The 22,132-nt window shown below is 48.5% G+C and overlaps 1 protein-coding gene across 1 annotated transcript in view; it reads right to left on the bottom strand.

Annotated features, from left to right (window-relative positions):
* Nucleotides 1–21,787, bottom strand: part of CRTAM (cytotoxic and regulatory T cell molecule) — a 67,868-nt gene extending 46,081 nt beyond the window's left edge. Inside the window, exons 1-3 of the mRNA XM_088481825.1 lie at nt 21,699–21,787; nt 5,313–5,450; nt 1,043–1,195 (exon numbers count right to left, since the gene is read on the bottom strand). Coding sequence (XP_088337951.1) covers nt 1,043–1,195; nt 5,313–5,450; nt 21,699–21,750 — 343 coding nt within the window. The 5' untranslated portion in view covers nt 21,751–21,787. The remainder of the gene's footprint in view (nt 1–1,042; nt 1,196–5,312; nt 5,451–21,698) is intronic.
* Between the last annotated feature and the right edge of the window lie 345 nt (nt 21,788–22,132).

Genomic DNA, 22,132 nt, shown 5'->3' with positions numbered 1-22,132 from the left:
CCTACCAGGGACTTTATTTCATACTATGTATAGCTGGTTCCCACAATCTCTGTGACTCATTGTACAATCACGCTAGCTAGCCCCAGGAGATGGTCTAGCTGAGTACTGGGATCCCAGACACCCATAGTTCCCCAGCACTCACAGAACTCTCTGTACAGCTGCTGACAGTCTCTATAGGTTTCCTGTACTGAGACACTCTATTTAGGTTCTTTCCATCTGTGCTATGTTAGTTTCACTTTCAGCTCTTGTTGTGTCCTTGTACTGGGAACTGTCAGTCTCTGGCTCCCGCTGTGGTTTATCTGTAGAACTTGTGTGAAACGTTTGTAAAACTTGAATGTTTTGAAGTATTGTTTCGCAACATTACTACTAACGTCTATTTTATATTATCAGACGTGTGGTAATATTTACATCCAGAGAACTCTCCCTGGGCCTGATTCAGAGCCGGACCCTATTTGCGGACGCTCGTTCAGAAAAAGGGGCCGGCTATTTAAATTGAGCACTCGCTCTTTGCGGTCTGTTGACGCCTCTATGTCTGAGCGAGCGAACGAAACATGCGCTCGCTATTTTGTAAAGACGCCCCCTGGCCGCTCGCATCCTACGTCATCTCCGCTATTTATTAGATTAATCGAGTACATCGAAAGGCGTCTCAACTGCTCACAGTGCTTGTGGTTGGATTTTCCTACCGCAATCATGCGAACAGTTCAGGCTAAGAAACAACCAAGTGGCGTGGTCGATGACGCTGCTTTGTTAATCATGCACACCCTTAAAACGCCCGTTTTGACCGTTTGGCACGCCTGCGTTCGGATCTCCACTCCCCATTTTCAAGCACCTTCCCCTGTTACCACCCACAAACGCCTCATCCTGTCACTCAAATTAGCAGGCACTCGCTATTTTGCGAGCGCTCGATTTCCGACCGCAATGACTGGTTGGCGCATGCGCATTACGACCCATACGCATGCGCAGTTGTGCGAACATCGCTCGGAGCGAACGAGCGGTCGTTTATGAGCGGCTCTGAATCAGGCCCCCTGTTCCTATCACTTACCTAACACAGTGACTTCTACCTTCTTGCTCTGTACTGGAGAGCTGTAGTAAAAACATGTGTAAACTCCGCTGTCCCCAGGCGTTACATTGGATAATCGGATAATAAGCTTATTCCGCAGATGCTGAACTAACTGGAACCTTCTGTCTTTTAAAACTGCAACAGGAGATTATATATTTGTTATGAAAATATCAATACAGTAATATTACAAAATAAATAAATACATGCACATTTCACATAAAGCACATATATGGATGTACATGTACTGCACTGGCTGCAGCTAATCCTCATGCTGGTTCTGCATTTATCCCTCTCTGGTGCTGCAGTAAAGTAGCCATTGTTTCCCCGCAGCTTCAGTGCATGGAATCTTGTTATGACACTTCCCTGTCATTGTACTTTAACCCCCACTCTCCCCCCCCTCTTTCTTCCTGAACAGATACACATAAGTTGATCACTAATGCTGGGTACACACTTAATGATGCACACCCAGCCGATTTCTCGCACGGTGGGGGTTCCAGCATCGGCAAGTGCATCCACATTTGCCGATGCCGGGAACGACAGCGCGACAGCGGGTGCCATGGAGAGGGGGATGGTTAGGATAACTAGTGACAAGTGTCGGTATCTTAACCCTGTCGGGATGCCGGAGTTGATTGAACTACTGTAACCTCCTCTTATCTGCCTACCTGACTCCCACCATTCTCCACTCCAATCTGTCCTCAATGCTGCTGCTCGGCTCATCTTCCTCTGCAAACGTTCTACATCTGCCTCCCCTCTCCTACATGCCCTACACTGGCTCCCCTCTCCTACATGCCCTACACTGGCTCCCCTCTCCTACAGGCCCTACACTGGCTCCTCTCTCCTACAGGCCCTACACTGGCTCCCCTCTCCTACATGCCCTACACTGGCTCCCCTCTCCTACATGCCCTACACTGGCTCCCCTCTCCTACATGCCCTACACTGGCTCCCCTCTCCTACAAGCCCTACACTGGCTCCCCTCTCCTACATGCCCTACACTGGCTCCCCTCTCCTACATGCCCTACACTGGCTCCCCTCTCCTACATGCCCTACACTGGCTCCCCTCTCCTACATGCCCTACACTGGCTCCCCTCACCTACATGCCCTACACTGGCCCCCCTCTCCTACATGCCCTACACTGGCTCCACTCTCCTACACTGGCTCCCCTCTCCTACAAGCCCTACACTGGCTCCCCTCTCCTACATGCCCTACACTGGCTCCCCTCTCCTACATGCCCTACACTGGCTCCCCTCACCTACATGCCCTACACTGGCTCCCCTCTCCTACATGCCCTTGCCACGGCCAGGGTATTTCGGCATGGCGCTAGGCGGGTGTTACCTGTGAGGTCGTTGTGGCGCGGGGTGTCTGGTGGTGGAGCTGGTGTCTGGCGGGGGGCTTTGGCTGCGCACGTTGTTGTGTGGGCCTGTTGTCCCTCTGCGCTGGTAAGGCCTAGCGGCGTCTCTGTTCTGTTTGGCATGGGCGTCGCCATCTTGCTTTCTGGCCATGTGATGCGGCTGGCCAATCCTGGTGAGTCACATGTTCCCTCCGGCCAGTAACAGCACGGCATGGGGTATTTAGGAAGGGTCAGTGCCTTCCTTCTTTGCCAGTGCAACGTGTATCTCAGCCTAGCTGAGAGGGAGTGCTTATCCTGTTCCTGTGAATTCAGTGTCTGCCAGTCTGCCTGGCAGCTCCTAGCTTCCGCTGGACTACCCGGCTTCCTCCACCACCCTTGCCCATACCTGAGTGCCTGAGCCTGCTGACATCCTGCTCATTGCCTTAGTTCACTACCTGCATACCTGGCTATTATTTTCCTGCATCACTACCTGCATACCTGGTTGATTATTTTCAGTCTCACTACCTGCACACCTGGACAGCTCTAATTGTTTCTACTTGGACAATAACCCATTACTCCCACCACAGAACTCTTGTGCACATTTATATATTCCTGGACTTTTATTTACTGCCATATTTTATGTCTACTCAAGAACTTATTAAAAAACCTAGTTTTTTATTCAAATCTGCTTCTGTGATCGCTCCTGTTACCACCCCGGGTCCACAAACAACCCAGAACATAACAGCCCTACACTAGCTCCCCTCTCCTACATTCCCTACACTGGCTCCCCTCTCCTACATGCCCTACACTGGCTCCCCTCTCCTACAAGCCCTACACTGGCACCCCTCTCCTTCATACCCTACACTGGCTCCCCTCTCCTACAAGCCCTACACTGCCTCCCCTCTCCTACATGCCCTACACTGGCTCCCCTCTCCTACATGCCTTACACTGGCTCCCCTCTCCTACATGCCCTACACTGGCTCCCCTCTCCTACATGCCCTACACTGCCTCCCCTCTCCTACATGCCCTACACTGGCTCCCCTCTCCTACATGCCCTACACTGGCTCCCCTCTCCTACATGCCCTACACTGGCTCCCCTCACCTACATGCCCTACACTGGCTCCCCTCACCTACATGCCCTACACTGGCTCCCCTCTCCTACATGCCCTACACTGGCTCCCCTCCCCTACAAGCCCTACTCTGCCTCCCCTCCCCTACATGCCCTACACTGCCTCCCCTCCCCTACATGCCCTACACTGCCTCCCCTCTCCTACATGCCCTACACTGCCTCCCCACCCCTACAAGCCCTACACTGGCTCCCCTCTCCTACATGCCCTACACTGGCTCCCCTCTCCTACATGCCCTACACTGGCTCCCCTCTCCTACATACCCTACACTGGCTCCCCTCCTGCAAGCCCTACACTGCCTGCCCTCCCCTACAGCCCTACACTGGCTCCCTTCTCCTACATGCCTTACACTGGCTCCCCTCTCCTACATGCCCTACACTGGCTCCCCTCTCCTACATGCCCTACACTGCCCCCCCCCCCCTCCTACATGCCCTACACTGCCTCCCCTCCCCTACATGCCCTACACTGGCTCCCCTCTCCTACATCCCCTACACTGGCTCCCCTCCCCTACATGCCCTACACTGGCTCCCCTCTCCTACATGCCCTACACTGGCTCCCCTCTCCTACATGCCCTACACTGGCTCCCTTCTCCTTCAAGCCCTACACTGGCTCCCCTCTCCTACAAGCCCTACACTGGCTCCCCTCTCCTACATGCCCTACACTGGCTCCCCTCTCCTACATGCCCTACACTGGCTCCCCTTCCCCTTCAGAACCCAATTCAAGGTTCTTACACTCACTTACAAAGCCCTCACCCATTCATCTCCCATTTACATCTCTGACCTCATCTCCCTCCACTCTCCCGCCCATCCACTTTGCTCAACAAATGTCTCTCTCCTGCCAACTGATTACTTCTTGCCACTCCCGCCTCCAAGACTTTGCCCGTGCTGCTCTGGAACTCTCTCCCTCTCCCCATCAGACTCTCCACCTCTCTACAAATCTTCAAAGTAGACTCACTACTTCATCAAGGCCTTCCAGTTCTCATCCTAACCCACAGCTACATTTCCTTCTTCCCCAGCAATGTGTATAATAAACCTTCTCCTGCATTGTATTGTATTGTACTGTAAGTCACTGGTTTCTTGTTCACTTATTAGATTATGTACTATGTAAGGCGCTGTGGAACACTTGTGGCGCCAGACAAATAAAGGAAATAATAATTATTATTGTTATTTAATTGTGGCTATGTGCAGATGGAATATAGGGCCTGATTCAGCAGCAGATGGAAATGCAATCACCAACGGATCGCAGTTGCTAAAATATGCTAATGCTTGCCAAGGCTCAGCCACCATAAAGATGCCCACTGCTGCCTTCTCATATCCGTCCATCGCTCTTCTGCATAAATATCGGTACTATCGACGCACATCGGCCAGTCACGCACCATTTACATCAGGTCTGACCAGCTGCAGACACTGCGAGTCTCCTCGCAAGCAGAGAGCTGTCATGCTGCGAATGCAATCGCTGTGGCTAATTTATGCACGCCCATGAAACGGCGCTCCAACGTACAGACACACCTGCGTTCTTTCGACCACCCCCGTCACCACCCCCAAACGCTGACAGCCCGTCACTCACTTTGCGATGGATGCCTCGGTGCGTCCGTGATCGCAATGCGAACGCTGCCCAGCTTATATGCATGCTTGATGACAAACAATCGCTCGATCTGCGTCCGTAATTGCCATTTCGTCCGCTGCTGAATCATGCCCAGAGTTCACGTCAATAAATTCTACTCCATCTGTGCATGTACAAAATCTGTTGACAGACACCACTAATATAATAACCTGAGGTTTGTGGTTACTGTACCCACCTTTCTCCCCGTTAAGGAAAGCTACGTAGCCCCTTGGTGTGAGCCACTGCAAGGCAGAGCAGTCCCCCCTCGGAAACGCACATCTCAGAGTCACCGTCCCTCCTTCTGTCACAGTGAGGCGCGAGGCGTGAAATTCCGCTGCAAGAAATAGCCGTGGTTAAATCCCCCCACACTGTACAGGATGTGCTCAGTGTCACTTTGTTACTGTATGTGTCACATGTACTGATATATATGACAGGAAACACTTCACTAATAACTAAAATTATATCCAATAAAGGGTAAACATTTCCTTCAGCTCACAAAGTAACTGTCACTGGGAAATTACCATCTCTCTATTAGGCTGACATACACGATAGGGAAATATTAATACATTCTTCCATACCATGGGCCTGATTAGAAACTGGACACCTCTGCTGCCACTTTTATACCCGGCCGTGCCAGCCCACTTACTAGTATACACTAATGCAAGTATCAGCTCTTCTATGCCAGGATCCGTGCATCAGTCACTGCGCCCACTGATCGCAGCTTTCATGATTAGTATCGGCAGTGGCGTAACTTCATCCCAGGTGCCCGGAGGCTAGATAAATGTTGGTGCACCCCCCCAAATTAAAATGTACCACCCCCCCAGCACCTATGCCAGCCCCAGCTGCCGCCCCCCTATGTAGTTCCCCCAGTAGTGGTCCCCCTGTGCAGTGCCCTCTGTAGAGGTCCCCCTATGCAGTGCCGCCTATGTAGTAGTTCCCCCCAGTAATGGTCCCCCTTTGCAGTGCCCCTGTAGTGCCCCCAGTAGTAAGCCCCCTGTAGAAAGCCCCCAGTAATGCCCCCTGTAGAAAGCCCCCAGTAATGCCCCCTGTAGTAAGCCCTTGTAATGCCCCCTGTAGTGCTCCCAGTAATACCCCCTGTAGTGAGCCCCCAGTAATGCCCCCTGTAGTGAGCCCCCAGTAATGCCCCCTGTAGTGAGCCCCCAGTAATGCCCCCTATAGTGAGCTCCCAGTAATACCCCTGTAGTAAGCCCCCAGTAATGCCCCCTGTAATGAGCCCCCCCCCCGCAAGCGCACGCACATACAAAAAAAAAACAAAAACAATACTTACCTCAAACCCCGCTCCAGTGCTGCTGCCTTCCATCCCCGGTGCCCGCTCCTCGAAACTATGGGAGTGATGTCATGATGTCACTCCCATAGCGCATTGCGGGACCCGGAAGCGGAGCTCAGGAGTGAGCTATGTAAAGAAGGAGGGGGGGTAAAGAAGGAGCTGGGCGCCCGCTGGTAACATACTCAGCGGGCGCCCGGCAAATAGGGGTTGCAACTGCACCCTCCGTATTGGCGCCGCTGGAGGTGGAGCGCCGATCAGCGGCGCTCCAACTCCATAGCAGTGCCCGGAACGGCCCGGGGGACAATGGAACCAGGTGCCCCCTTCAGGGCTGGAGCCCGGCGGCAAATTACTCCATTGTCTCCGGGAGTTCCGCCACTGAGTATCGCCACTTACTCCCGTCCCATGCTGGGTGCAAAAGATCTGCCTGAAACAGATGTCCCACGATACGGACGCCTCAAACAAGGACGGAATTTGGGATACACTCTGGCGAGACGCAGCTGCTCCGTGTGACCAAATAGCCGCCGTCCAGGAACACCCGTTTCGCGAAAGGCTGCATCCGCTCAGGAGGTATCTCAGACAAAGCTAATGTCTGCCAAAGACACATTGGGCCAGATTCAGCAAGGACCGCTATTGCGATCGCAATAGCGATTACGCACGCAGTCTCACTGCAAAGGTATGCTAATGATTGTAATCGCAATGACACACGAAACCTAACATAAGGACGCCCACCTTTCCTTACACACATTCATAATATTTAGCAAGACTGCGAAACCATGGGTAACAGTGAGTACCATCGCAGCCTAACGCACACTTGCACAAGGTCTGACCTTACTCAGGAATTGCTAACCTCATCGCACGCCAAAAAAGCCCAGACTGCATACGGCATCGCAGTGGATAATTTATGCACCCCCCTGCAACGGCGCTCAAACGCACTGGCACGCCAGCGTTTTGCTGAACCACCCCCCACCTCCCACAAACAGCTCTTCCTGTCAATCACTGCGATGGGTCTGCGAAGTCACTGCGATCACAGTCCCGATCGCAGTGGAGTGTTCGTGCATGCGCACTGTGATGCATGCGCAGAATGCAACAATCGGCCGGTTGCGTGCATAATCGCAATAGCGATCCTTGCTGAATCAGGCCCATTGTCCCTATTTGCAGTTTGCGCAGTACGTGGAAAATTGCGAGATGTGTCCATTTCTGCAAATGCCTCCAATTTAGAGTTAGGCATAACTTATTCTACACCAGAGGTCCCCAAACTCGGTTCTTGAGGCACCCTAACGTTCCAAATCTTGGGCACAGGTGACTTAGGGCCTGATTCAGCAAGGAACGCAGACGCACGCACCCGGGAGCTGCGAGAATATGCTAATTAAATAATGAATACATACGCACGACAATCGTAGCACAAAGATGCAGACGCCCAGCACTACATAATGCCCCCTTTACCATCCGCTAACGTCCGTACTGATGCGCAAGGCTGAGAAAACATCGGGAACATCGAGTAACATCGGAGGGAGCTGCACGCAAATTAAAGGTAGACCTGACCCTGCCGCAGGAGATGAGAGACTTCCTGCACGCAGAGGGACGCCAGGCTGCGTCCGTCATCTCAGTGGCTAATTTATGCACGCCCCTGTAACGGGGTGCAAACGCACTGGCACGCCTGTGTTCGGCAGACCACTCCCCATATACACCCACAAAACGGCACTTCCTGTCAATCACTTTTCCTTGGGTCTGCGTATTCACTGCGCTCGCTTTTGCGAACGCAGTGAGCAGTTCGCGCACTGCGACCCAGATGCATGCGAAGACTGCGAACATCGGCCGATTGCGTTTATCACTATGGGGGTATATTTACTAAGGTGAAGTTTATAGAAGTGGAGATGTTGCCCATAGCAACCAGTCAGATCATACCTCCCAACATGACCCTCTCCAGGAGGGACACGATGCTCTGGTCCTGGACTTCCCTGGTAAGAGGCGGGGCTGCAGCACAGTCCAAAATTCAAATAGGGGAGTCACACCAACTGCCAGTGAGTCCCAGCCAGTGATGGTGGGCAGTGTGTGAAATGACAGTTGGTGTGACTCCCCTATTTGAATTTTGAACTCCGCTGCAGCCCCGCCTCTTACCAGGGAAGTCCAGGACCAGAGCATTGTGTCCCTCCTGGAGCGGGTCATGTTGGGAGGTATGGTCAGATTCTAGCAATTATCTTCTAGAAGTAGAATCTGATCGGTTGCTATGGGCAACATCTCCATTTCTAAAAACTCTCACTTTAGTAAATTTGCTCCTAGTAGTGCCAATATCAGAAGCTCCACTAAAACTAAGATAATATACTACAGGCCTGGCCAACCTGTGGCTCTCCAGCTGTTGTGAAACTACAAGTCCCAGCATGCCTTGCCAGTTTTGCTATTAGGGAATGCTAAAACTCTGGCAAGGCATGCTGGGACTTGTAGTTTCACAACAGCTGGAGAGCCACAGGTTGGCCAGACCTGATATATTATATGACTCCAGTCAGCTTTAAAGTGAGACTTTCCGGATGGCGCTTCTCTCTCCGGCTGCGGCTTCCCTAATGCAAGAATCTGTCTATGCAGATTATCTGTACATCTTCATGTGGATGGTCAGCCCGTCCACAGGCGTCACCATTAATATCGCGACTTACACCCACTCCATACTAGGAGCAAAAGATCCTTCTGTTACAGGCGTCCCATCTGCAGACGAGCACGGAAGTCGGCCGACACGCCCACGACACTGCCATGTAGCGGATGAGGCCGGTGTGATTGCATGATTTCAGCCCAGAAGCTCACGTTTCTCGGAGAGACTGAGCAATCCGTACGCACGTAGAGCGTCCGTCTGTGTGCATACGCATTATACGGCACATTTGCAGTCTGCAACCGCGTTCTGCGGGATCTGTCCGCATTTGGACATAGCAATATTTTGATGAAACCTGATTATTTATTACCTAGCATTTAGCGTATGGATATTTTTATAAATGAATTTTTTATTTCCCGTAGAAAAGCAATGAACTACATAAGTATAACTGCTGTGTAGTACTTAAGTCAGCAGCGTGACTGCCGTGTTATATGAAGTCACGGGCGGCTGGTTAATCTCATTACCTAGTGATTACAAAAGGAAAGAAGATTCCCATTTGGTTTCTAATGGGGGAAAAAATAGATGTTAGTGATTGTATTTTACTGTATACAGAGAATGTGACTTTCATACTTATTAATAAGCCAGAACTCTATTCCCTCTTGTGTATATGACACTTCATTACATTATATTGTGTACAAATAGGGTAATTCTACTTTAGTATTTACTCCTAACACTGCTAGTCTGTATCTACAGTATCTTCTTCTGTGCAAATATGTAACTTGTTGCTCCTGACGTAAAGCTGGTGCATATGTTAGTCATGAAGAGCCTGGATGCGTTGTTAGACGGAAAACAGATGAACGCAAATGCGCTTGCTTAGTGTTTGCCTTTTCCTCCTTATTCTGGGGTGCAAATGGGTCCAACTCCGTATAAACCAAACCCTACCACTGAATACGGAATACATTGGTACCCACTGTACCACTGAATACGGAATGCATTAGTACCCGCCATACAACTGAATAATGAAAACATTGGTACCCGCCATACAACTGAATACAGAATACATTGGTACCCGCCATACAACTGAATACAGAATACATTGGCACACATCTGATACTGAATACGGAATGAACTGGTACCCAACAAACCACTCAATATGGCACACATTGGTACACGCTGTACCACTGAATACAGTACACATTGGTACACGCTGTACCACTGAATACGGAAAGAATTGGTACCCACCCTACCACTGAATATGGTATGAATTGGTACCCGCCTTACCACTGAATAAGGAATTAATTGGTACCCCGCCTTACCACTGAAAACGGAATGAATTGGTACCCGCCCTACCACTGAATACGGAATGAATTGGTACCCGCCCTACCACTGAATACAGAATGAACTGGTACCCGCCCTACCACTGAATACGGAATGAACTGGTACCCGCCCTACCACTGAATACGGAATGAATTGGTACCCGCCTTACCACTGAATATGGAATGAATTGGTACCCGCCTTACCACTGAATATGGTATGAACTGGTACCCGCCCTACCACTGAATATTGAATAAATTGGTACCCGCCCTACCACTAAATATAGACTACATTGGTACCCACCGTATAACTAAATAAGGATTACGTGTGTACATCTACTAGTATTGGTGACTAAATGAAACCTGAAACGTTTAAAAAAAAAATAGTCACGTTTATAAAGAAAACATAAATAAAACAATAAATCCATGTAATGTAATACTTGGTAATCTGCAAATTCCAGGACAAATATAACACAATACATTCCTGCTTCACCTGCTCGTGGTCGTATCAGATCTGTGTAAATGAGACTATTGTTGAATCTAGTAATGTCTGACCCAAAGCAAACTACAAATCGCACTCTCCAACATGACCCTGTCCAATATGCTCTGCAACCGAGTTTCCCACCAGCCCCACCAACATGACACGTTCCTCCTGGAATACAGACCTCTGCACCAAAGCTTCCCACCAGCCCCACCAACATGACACTTTCCTCCTGGAATAAAGTCCTCTGCACCAAAGCTCCCCACCAGACTCTCCAAATGACCCCTTCCTCCCGGTATAAAATGCTCTGCACTCTAGTCTTCCTCAAAATAATACCATCCACCTCGTAAAATATGCTCTGCAATCTAGATCCCCACCAGACTCTCCAATATGACCCCTTCCACCCAGTATAAAATGCTCTGCACCTAGCTTTCCACCAGACACTCTGGGGTATATTTTCTAAAGTGCTGGTTTATAGAAGTGGAGATGTTGCCCATAGCAACCAATCCATTCTACTTGGCATTTATCTAACACCTTCTAGAAGATAATAGCTAGCATCTGATTGGTTGCTATGGTATAGTCAGGATGGGGAGCATAGCTAGGGCTGGATTATAGGCGGAGCCCCCACACAGCAGCAAACAATGCCCCAGACCAGGCAACTGTAGACCCTCCCTGGCCGGCTCCCAGCAGCATCACAGACTTAGTCGCGACAATGATGAACTTGTCTTGTTTTTACTTGAGAGAGACGGTGAATAAATAAATCTTTTACAGTGGGTGCCCGGCCATGCCTAATGATGGAAGCCCCTCCCCCTCACTGATCATGCCGCGATTTACGGGTGTATGGGTAGGGGGCAGGGCCTAATGCTGTGATATGCCCACCCCCATCAGGAACCACCTGTTAGTTACCTGATAGTGAAACAGGCAGCCAGGTGCTGGTAGGGCTATTTCACACACGCACACAAGACCGGGCGTTTTTTTGCCGTGTACTATTTTTAATGAAATATGTAAATAAATATGTCCTTTCAGGCGGCACGGACACGGCACGGTCACCGTGTTACAGCCGAGAATATCCACTGAAACGGACGGCTGCCGTGCCATGTCCATGCCATCACTGCCAGTCAGGGAAGCTAATTTTACAGTATTTCCTTTCACACACACACACCGGCTTTTCAGAGCCTGTAGTCGCCCACAACTCCATCTGCTGCTGCGCATGCCTACTAGGGGTCTATTTACTAAGCAGTGTTAGGAGACAGAGTGAAAAGTGATAAGGTACCAGCCAATCAGCTCCCAACTGTCATTTTTCAAACACAGCCTGTGAGATGGCAGTTGGGAGCTGATTGGCTGGCACCTTATTACTTTTCACTCTGTCTCCTAACACTGCTTAGTAACTAGACCCCTAAGTAGGCTTAACTAACCACAACATTAAAAACGTCTCAAAGCCACTGCATGTGAAAGGAACTGATTGCTGGCAAAAAAAACGTCCGGCTTTGGACAGTTTTTTGCCGGCCGGTGAAACCCGGCAGGTGTGAAATAGCCCGTAGTGTGTGTGTGCTTGCGCTCTCTCTCTCCCTCTGTGTCCCCCCCCCCCCTCTCTCTCTCTCTCTTTTTGCCCTCCCTCTCTCCCTCCCTCCTATCCCCCCTCTCTCTCTCTTTGGGGTCTATTTACTAAGCAGTGTTAGGAGACAGAGTGAAAAGTGATAAGGTGCCAGCCAATCAGCTCCCAACTGTCATTTTTCAAACACAGCCTGTGAGATGACAGTTGGGAGCTGATTGGCTGGCACCTTATCACTTTCTTATCACTTTTCACTCTGTCTCCTAACACTGCTTAGTAAATAGACCCCTTTCCCTCCATCTCTTTGTCTTCCTCATTCCCTCTTTCTGTCTTCTTCCCCCTCTCTCTCCCTCTTTCCATGTCTCTCTCCTTCCTCCCTCCCTCTCTTTTTCCCTCTGTAACCCACCACTCAGAGGGCCTCATTCAGAGGCGGTCGGAGGATGCAAGCGGTCGCTCAGAAACTGGGCGGCCACTTGCATCCTGACCGCCCGCCTCTGTTGCGGTCGTTAGGCTGTGGGTTAACACCCACAGCTCTAACGACCGCTCGGGTGATGGTCGCGATGGTCAGAGACCATCGCGACCATCGGGGCTTACGACGAGACCCTAGGGTAGGGTCTCACTTGTCGTAAGCCCCGGAGAGCTTCTGGCTCTGTCAGAGCCGGAAGCTCTCCACTGACATCACTAGTGATGTCAGTGGGGCCTCCCCCAAACGGTAGGCGTTCCCATGGGAACGCCTCCATTTGGGCTGCCACCCCCCGGGCCCGCCTTCCAAACGGGGCGAGCTGTCAATCAACATCGACAGCTCGCCCCCTTTGGAAAGAGACCCGCTATGACCGGCGCTGTCGGTCGTAGCGGGTCTCACGCATGCGCACGAGGGAGCCGGCTCTGAATAAGGTCCAGATTCCTGTGTCTGCCCCTGGCAGTGTACTAGATCATGTCCTTTATGCTGCCGGGAGTCGGTTCCCAGCCGTGTCGCGGACATCATGTACTGTAGTATGCTGCGACCTTGACAGTCATTTGAGAGTCCAGAGCCAAGGTAAGGGGCATAGCGGAGCCATGGTACTTTTATCAAAGGAGCGCCCACAACTTAGTTGCCCCGGGGCCCCCACAAGCCTTAATCTGGCCCTGGCCAAAACTGAAGAAAGACGCGATGGGGCTGACTGAGCGGGTGAGGGGCAGATTGACGTCTCCTTTTACTAGGTTTAGACCACACACGTGAGATCATATCGATGTCTCATATTTCCATCCATTTCTCTGATTCCAGATTCCCATGTACTGTAGCCCATATATTCAGTGGCTATAACATTTATTTTCTTACCTTATGAAATCAAAATGGATTTATTCAGGAGCAATTACCACTGATTAACACAATATACTCTGTATTGTCCTACAAAAATAAAACCTTTTCCTTAACTAAATACAAAATACCCTGAAATAATTTCTAAGAATATAACCCACTGTTGTTAAAATACGCTTAGAGGGGCCCTTCAGAGGTCACACTGATCCTCATCCATGTTTACAATTGAAGTTTAATTGATTCAAAAACCAAAAACACTTGTCTGGGAGAGCAGGGGCAAAGGCAGGATTTCTAGAGGGGGGGTTTCCAAATGCCTGATTTTAGAGTGCGTGTGGCCAGTCAATGAAAAGGGTAGAATTAGCACTACCACTTTTTCTATGCATCATACAAAGTATGTTATGTGTCATAATTCCAGCATATACAGGACCAGTGATCACAGGAAGCCATTAGATGTGGCAGTAGGGTCATCCTGCCTGAGCTGAATGTTTTTATTTTAGATGTGGGCACCATTCCAGAGCATGGGGGCAAGTCTGGGAGCCTGGAGCAGCAGCAGAAGAACCTAAAACTGCCCTGGACATATATGTACATAATGGGCTCTATAGCAGCACATTCCTAACAGTGCATGTTTTCCAGATCTCCTAGTTGGTGCACAGGTTATTTATTACTGACTGATACATGTTAAAAGATCCACAGGTGGTGCTAATTATTTCATTTGTGATACTGTGAAGAACATGCAGCGATAGTAACATTCTATTACATTACTATTGCTATTGTGGTCATGGTGTGGGCTGGGGAGGGGGGTTTCCAGGTAGATGGAACCCCCCCCTGCGTTTGCCTATGGAGAGGTCCCACAGCAGATTAGTGCATGCCATTTACTAACAAGAGTTTATCGTGAAGGTAAAATATTATTCGATTTACATCCACGAAAAGGGAATGATATAAAACGATTTTGACAGTTAATATCCCCTAAACCAGTGGTTCTCAAACTCGGTCCTCAGGACCCCACACAGTTCATGTTTTCCAGGTCACCCAGCAGGAGCACAGGTGTATTCATTACTCACTGACACATTTTAAAAGATTCACAGGTGGAACTAATTATTCAACTCACATTCTGTAAGGAGACCTGGAAAACATGCACTGTGTGGGGGGTCCAGAGGACCGAGTTTGAGAACCTGTGCCCTAGACTACTGCTAAGTCCATCATAAAGTAATGAAGAGAATAAGGGACAACTGTAAAGGAGCGTACACACTAGACCACAGGTTCTCAAACTTGGTCCTCAGGACCCCACACAGTGCATGTTTTCCAGGTCTCCTCACAATCACAAGTGAAATAATTTGCTTCACCTGTGGATCTTTTAAAATGTGTCAGTGAGTAATGAATACACCTGTGCACCTGCTGAGTGACCTGGAAAACGTGACCTGTGTGGGGTCCTGAGCCCAGTGTGTACGCACCTTATGAGTTAGCCGCCCTCCAAAACTGATCATCCCTAGAAACACATTGATGTTGATCGATCTTTATCGATTTTAAATAGATCAAAATCAATAAAAAAATATACCCCTTAGCGTCAACACTAAACTCTGTATTTTGTGCAAGCCAGGAAAGAAGAATAAGGTGAGCGTGTGTCCAGTACGGAGCCGGGGCCCCATCCTTGGAGGCCCACACTATACTCATATATTGCTGAAACCTCAGGTTGGATTGGGGCACTGGATGGGGCAATGGTGTAAGTAGATGGACACATGGCTATAACCAGCCTTCCAAAGAAAAAGACAAATCACAGGTGCTCAACTCCAAATTACTAATTATATATAAATACATAATGCAATAAAATTTAGCATTAGAGCGATGCCCTGGGGTGGCTCGGCTCAGCTGGTTTGGGGGTGTCTTGCACTATGGATTTGAACCCTAGTATGTTAGGGACCTACCCTACAGAGGTTACCTGGATATGGTGGGTAGGCCCATAACTTTGGCCATGATTATACTAAAAACCTATTTATTTATTGCAAAATGTTATTGCATTATGTATTTATATATAATTAGTCATTTGGAGTTGAGCACCTGTGATTTGTCTTTTTCTGTGCCTGCATTAATAGTCTCTCTCAACAGGTAGCACCTCCCATTATATATATTCAGGGTGTGCAGTCTAGGACCTTTTCCTATAACCAGCCTTCCTCAGGCTCTCTCCTAGTGTAAGTACACATGGCTATAACCAGCCTTCCTCAGGCTTTCTCCTAGTGTAAATAGGTGGACACATGACTATAACCAGCCTTCCTCAGACTCTCTCCTAGTGTAAGTAGATGGACACATTCCTATAACCAGCCTTCCTCAGGCTCTCTCCAATTGTGTAAGTAGATGGACACATTCCTATAACCAGCCTTCCTCAGGCTCTCTCCTAGTGTAAGTACACATGGCTATAACCAGCCTTCCTCAGGCTTTCTCCTAGTGTAAATAGGTGGACACATGACTATAACCAGCCTTCCTCAGGCTCTCTCCTAGTGTAAGTAGGTAGACACATGACTATAACCAGCCTTCCTCAGGCTCTCTCCTAGTGTAAGTAGATGGACACATGGCTATAACCAGCCTTCCTCGAGCTCTCTCCTAGTGTAAGTAGATACACATTCCTATAACCAGCCTTCCACAGGCTCTCTCCAAGTGTAAGTAGATGGACACATGGCTATAACCAGCCTTCCTCAATCTCTTTCCTAGTGTAAGTAAGTGGACACATGGCTATAACCAGCCTTTCTCAGGCTCTCTCCTAGTGTAAGTAGGTGGACACATGGCTACTGTATAACCAGCCTTCGTCGGGCTCTCTCCTAGTGTAAGTAGGTGGACACATGGCTATAATCAGCCTTCCTCAGACTCTCTCCTAGTGTAAGTAGGTGCACACAGGGCTATAACCAGCTTTCGTCAGGCTCTCTCCTAGCGTAAGTACTATAGGTGGATACATGGCTATAACCAGCCTTCCTCAGGTTCTCTCCTAGTGTAAGTAGGTGGACACATGGCTATAACCAGCCTTCCTCAGGCTCTCTACTAGTGTAAGTAGGTGCACACAGGGCTATAACCAGATTTCGTCAGGCTCTCTCCTAGTGTAAGTACTATAGGTGGATACATGGCCATAACCAGCCTTCCTCAGGCTCTCTTCTAGTGTAAGTAGATGGACACATGGCTATAACCAGCCTTCCTCAGGCTCTCTCCTAGTGTAAGTAGGTGGACACATGGCTATAATCAGCCTTCCTCAGACTCTCTCCTAGTGTAAGTAGGTGCACACAGGGCTATAACCAGCTTTCGTCAGGCTCTCTCCTAGCGTAAGTACTATAGGTGGATACATGGCTATAACCAGCCTTCCTCAGGCTCTCTCCTAGTGTAAGTAGGTAGACACATGACTATAACCAGCCTTCCTCAGACTCTCTCCTAGTGTAAGTAGGTGGATACATGGCTATAACCAGCCTTCCTCAGGCTCTCTCCTAGCGTAAGTACTATAGGTTGATACATGGCTATAACCAGCTTTCATCAGGCTCTCTCCTAGTGTAAGTACTATAGGTGGATACATGGCTATAACCAGCCTTCCTCAGGCTCTCTCCTAGTGTAAGTACTATAGGTGGATACATGGCTATAACCAGCCTTCGTCAGGCTCTCTCCTAGTGTAAGTACTATAGGTGGATACATGGCTATAACCAGCCTTCCTCAGGCTCTCTCCTAGTGTAAGTACTATAGGTGGATACATGGCTATAACCAGTCTTCGTCAGGCTCTCTCCTAGTGTAAGTAGGTAGACACATGGCTATAACCAGCCTTCCTCAGACTCTCTCCTAGTGTAAGTAGGTGGATACATGACTATAACCAGCCTTCCTCTGGCTCTCTCCTAGTGTAAGTAGGTGGACACATGACTATAACCAGCCTTCCTCAGACTCTCTCCTAGTGTAAGTAGGTGGATACATGACTATAACCAGCCTTCCTCAGACTCTCTCCTAGTGTAAGTAGGTGGACACATGGCTATAACCAGCTTTCGTCAGGCTCTCTCCTAGTGTAAGTAGGTGGACACATGACTATAACCAGCTTTCGTCAGGCTCTCTCCTAGTGTAAGTAGATGGACACATGGCTATAACCAGCCTTCGTCAGGCTCTCTCCTAGTGTAAGTACTATAGGTGGATACATGGCTATAACCAGCCTTCCTCTTGCTCTCTCCTAGTGTAAGTACTATAGGTGGATACATGGCTATAACCAGCCTTCCTCTTGCTCTCTCCTAGTGTAAGTACTATAGGTGGATACATGGCTATAACCAGCCTTCATCAGGCTCTCTCCTAGTGTAAGTACTATAGGTGGATACATGGCTATAACCAGCCTTCGTCAGGCTATCTCCTAGTGTAAGTACTATAGGTGGATACATGGCTATAACCAGCCTTCCTCAGGCTCTCTCCTAGTGTAAGTACTATAGGTGGATACATGGCTATAACTAGCCTTCGTCAGGCTCTCTCCTAGTGTAAGTACTATAGGTGGATACATGGCTATAACCAGCCTTCCTCAGACTCTCTCCTAGTGTAAGTAGGTGGACACAGGGCTATAACCAGCCTTCCTCAGGCTCTCTCCTAGTGTAAGTACTATAGGTGGATACATGGCTATAACCAGCCTTCCTCTTGCTCTCTCCTAGTGTAAGTACTATAGGTGGATACATGGCTATAACCAGCCTTCGTCAGGCTCTCTCCTAGTGTAAGTACTATAGGTGGATACATGGCTATAACAGCCTTCCTCTTGCTCTCTCCTAGTGTAAGTACTATAGGTGGATACATGACTATAACCAGCCTTCCTCTTGCTCTCTCCTAGTGTAAGTACTATAGGTGGATACATGACAATAACCAGCCTTCCTCTTGCTCTCTCCTAGTGTAAGTACTATAGGTGGATACATGGCTATAACCAGCTTTCACCAGGCTCTCTCCTAGTGTAAGTACTATAGGTGGATACATGGCTATAACCAGCTTTCATCAGGCTCTCTCCTAGTGTAAGTACTATAGGAGGATACATGGCTATAACCAGCCTTCGTCAGGCTCTCTCCTAGTGTAAGTACTATAGATGGATACATGGCTATAACCAGCTTTCATCAGGCTCTCTCCTAGTGTAAGTACTATAGGTGGATACATGGCTATAACCAGCCTTCCTCAGGCTCTCTCCTAGTGTAAGTACTATAGGTGGATACATGGCTATAACCAGCCTTCGTCAGGCTCTCTCCTAGTGTAAGTACTATAGGTGGATACATGGCTATAACCAGCCTTCCTCAGGCTCTCTCCTAGTGTAAGTAGGTGGATACATGACTATAACCAGCCTTCCTCTGGCTCTCTCCTAGTGTAAGTAGGTGGACACATGACTATAACCAGCCTTCCTCAGACTCTCTCCTAGTGTAAGTAGGTGGATACATGACTATAACCAGCCTTCCTCAGACTCTCTCCTAGTGTAAGTAGGTGGACACATGGCTATAACCAGCTTTCGTCAGGCTCTCTCCTAGTGTAAGTAGGTGGACACATGACTATAACCAGCTTTCGTCAGGCTCTCTCCTAGTGTAAGTAGATGGACACATGGCTATAACCAGCCTTCGTCAGGCTCTCTCCTAGTGTAAGTACTATAGGTGGATACATGGCTATAACCAGCCTTCCTCTTGCTCTCTCCTAGTGTAAGTACTATAGGTGGATACATGGCTATAACCAGCCTTCATCAGGCTCTCTCCTAGTGTAAGTACTATAGGTGGATACATGGCTATAACCAGCCTTCCTCAGGCTCTCTCCTAGTGTAAGTACTATAGGTGGATACATGGCTATAACCAGCCTTCCTCAGGCTCTCTCCTAGTGTAAGTACTATAGGTGGATACATGGCTATAACCAGCCTTCGTCAGGCTCTCTCCTAGTGTAAGTACTATAGGTGGATACATGGCTATAACCAGCCTTCCTCAGACTCTCTCCTAGTGTAAGTAGGTGGACACAGGGCTATAACCAGCCTTCCTCAGGCTCTCTCCTAGTGTAAGTACTATAGGTGGATACATGGCTATAACCAGCCTTCCTCTTGCTCTCTCCTAGTGTAAGTACTATAGGTGGATACATGACTATAACCAGCCTTCCTCTTGCTCTCTCCTAGTGTAAGTACTATAGGTGGATACATGACAATAACCAGCCTTCCTCTTGCTCTCTCCTAGTGTAAGTACTATAGGTGGATACATGGCTATAACCAGCCTTAATCAGGCTCTCTCCTAGTGTAAGTACTATAGGTGGATACATGGCTATAACCAGCCTTCCTCAGGCTCTCTCCTAGTGTAAGTACTATAGGTGGATACAAGGCTATAACCAGCTTTCATCAGGCTCTCTCCTAGTGTAAGTACAATAGGTGGATACATGGCTATAACCAGCATTCCTCAGGCTCTCTCCTAGTGTAAGTACTATAGGTGGATACATGGCTATAACCAGCCTTCCTCAGGCTCTCTCCTAGTGTAAGTACTATAGGTGGATACATGGCTATAACCAGCCTTCGTCAGGTTCTCTCCTAGTGTAAGTACTATAGGTGGATACATGGCTATAACCAGCCTTCGTCAGGCTCTCTCCTAGTGTAAGTACTATAGGTGGATACATGGCTATAACCAGCCTTCCTCAGGCTCTCTCCTAGTGTAAGTACTATAGGTGGACACATGACTATAACCAGCCTTCCTCTTGCTCTCTCCTAGTGTAAGTACTATAGGTGGATACATGACTATAACCAGCCTTCCTCAGGCTCTCTCCTAGTGTAAGTAGGTGGACACAGGGCTATAACCAGCCTTCCTCAGGCTCTCTCCTAGTGTAAGTACTATAGGTGGACACAGGGCTATAACCAGCCTTCGTCAGGCTCTCTCCTAGTGTAAGTACTATAGGTGGATACATGACTATAACCAGCCTTCCTCAGGCTCTCTCCTAGTGTAAGTAGGTGGACACAGGGCTATAACCAGCCTTCCTCAGACTCTCTCCTAGTGTAAGTACTATAGGTGGATACATGGCTATAACCAGCCTTCATCTTGCTCTCTCCTAGTGTAAGTACTATAGGTGGATACATGACTATAACCAGCCTTCCTCTTGCTCTCTCCTAGTGTAAGTACTATAGGTGGATACATGACAATAACCAGCCTTCCTCTTGCTCTCTCCTAGTGTAAGTACTATAGGTGGATACATGGCTATAACCAGCCTTAATCAGGCTCTCTCCTAGTGTAAGTACTATAGGTGGATACATGGCTATAACCAGCCTTCCTCAGGCTCTCTCCTAGTGTAAGTACTATAGGTGGATACAAGGCTATAACCAGCTTTCATCAGGCTCTCTCCTAGTGTAAGTACAATAGGTGGATACATGGCTATAACCAGCATTCCTCAGGCTCTCTCCTAGTGTAAGTACTATAGGTGGATACATGGCTATAACCAGCCTTCCTCGGGCTCTCTCCTAGTGTAAGTACTATAGGTGGATACATGGCTATAACCAGCCTTCGTCAGGTTCTCTCCTAGTGTAAGTACTATAGGTGGATACATGGCTATAACCAGCCTTCGTCAGGCTCTCTCCTAGTGTAAGTACTATAGGTGGATACATGGCTATAACCAGCCTTCCTCAGGCTCTCTCCTAGTGTAAGTACTATAGGTGGACACATGACTATAACCAGCCTTCCTCTTGCTCTCTCCTAGTGTAAGTACTATAGGTGGATACATGACTATAACCAGCCTTCCTCAGGCTCTCTCCTAGTGTAAGTAGGTGGACACAGGGCTATAACCAGCCTTCCTCAGGCTCTCTCCTAGTGTAAGTACTATAGGTGGATACATGACTATAACCAGCCTTCCTCAGGCTCTCTCCTAGTGTAAGTACTATAGGTGGATACATGACTATAACCAGCCTTCCTCAGGCTCTCTCCTAGTGTAAGTAGGTGGACACAGGGCTATAACCAGCCTTCGTCAGCTTCTCTCCTCGTTCCTTTTTCACTTGATCTCAGTTGTTATTTGTTATACGGTTGTTGATAAGTGAGTTTCATGTATGATCAGTGGCCCAGTGGTTAGTATGACACACATTATATACAGAACACAGACTCTTACCTTTCATAGGGAGCAATGACAGAAGTAGATAGAAAACCACGGTCACAAACATGAGTCCTGAGAGAAGCACTACACTTCTCTCTCAGTGCTTCCTCTGTAATGACAGCGCTTACTTCATGTTACAGCTATAAAGGGAGGTACGGAAGTATCTGACACCAATTACACCTATGTAGCAGTGAGAGCGCAGCTATTTCCATTGTGAGAGAGTCTGACCACAACAAAATCTTCCCACCGTACATTAATCATACAGAGTGTACACACCATACATAAATCATACACAGTGTACACACCTAACACTAACCAAACACAATCTACCCACCTACAATAATCATACACAGGGTACACACCATACATAAATTATACACAGTCTACACACCTAACACTAACCAAACACAATCTACCCACCATACATTAATCATACAGAGTGTACACAC

Source organism: Taudactylus pleione, unplaced genomic scaffold (genome assembly GCF_031769625.1).
Source record: "Taudactylus pleione unplaced genomic scaffold, aTauple2 ptg000278l, whole genome shotgun sequence".
Classification (NCBI taxonomy): Eukaryota; Metazoa; Chordata; class Amphibia; order Anura; family Myobatrachidae; genus Taudactylus; species Taudactylus pleione.
Note: the sequence above shows the minus strand (reverse complement) of the source record. Positions and strands in the feature narration are given on the sequence as shown.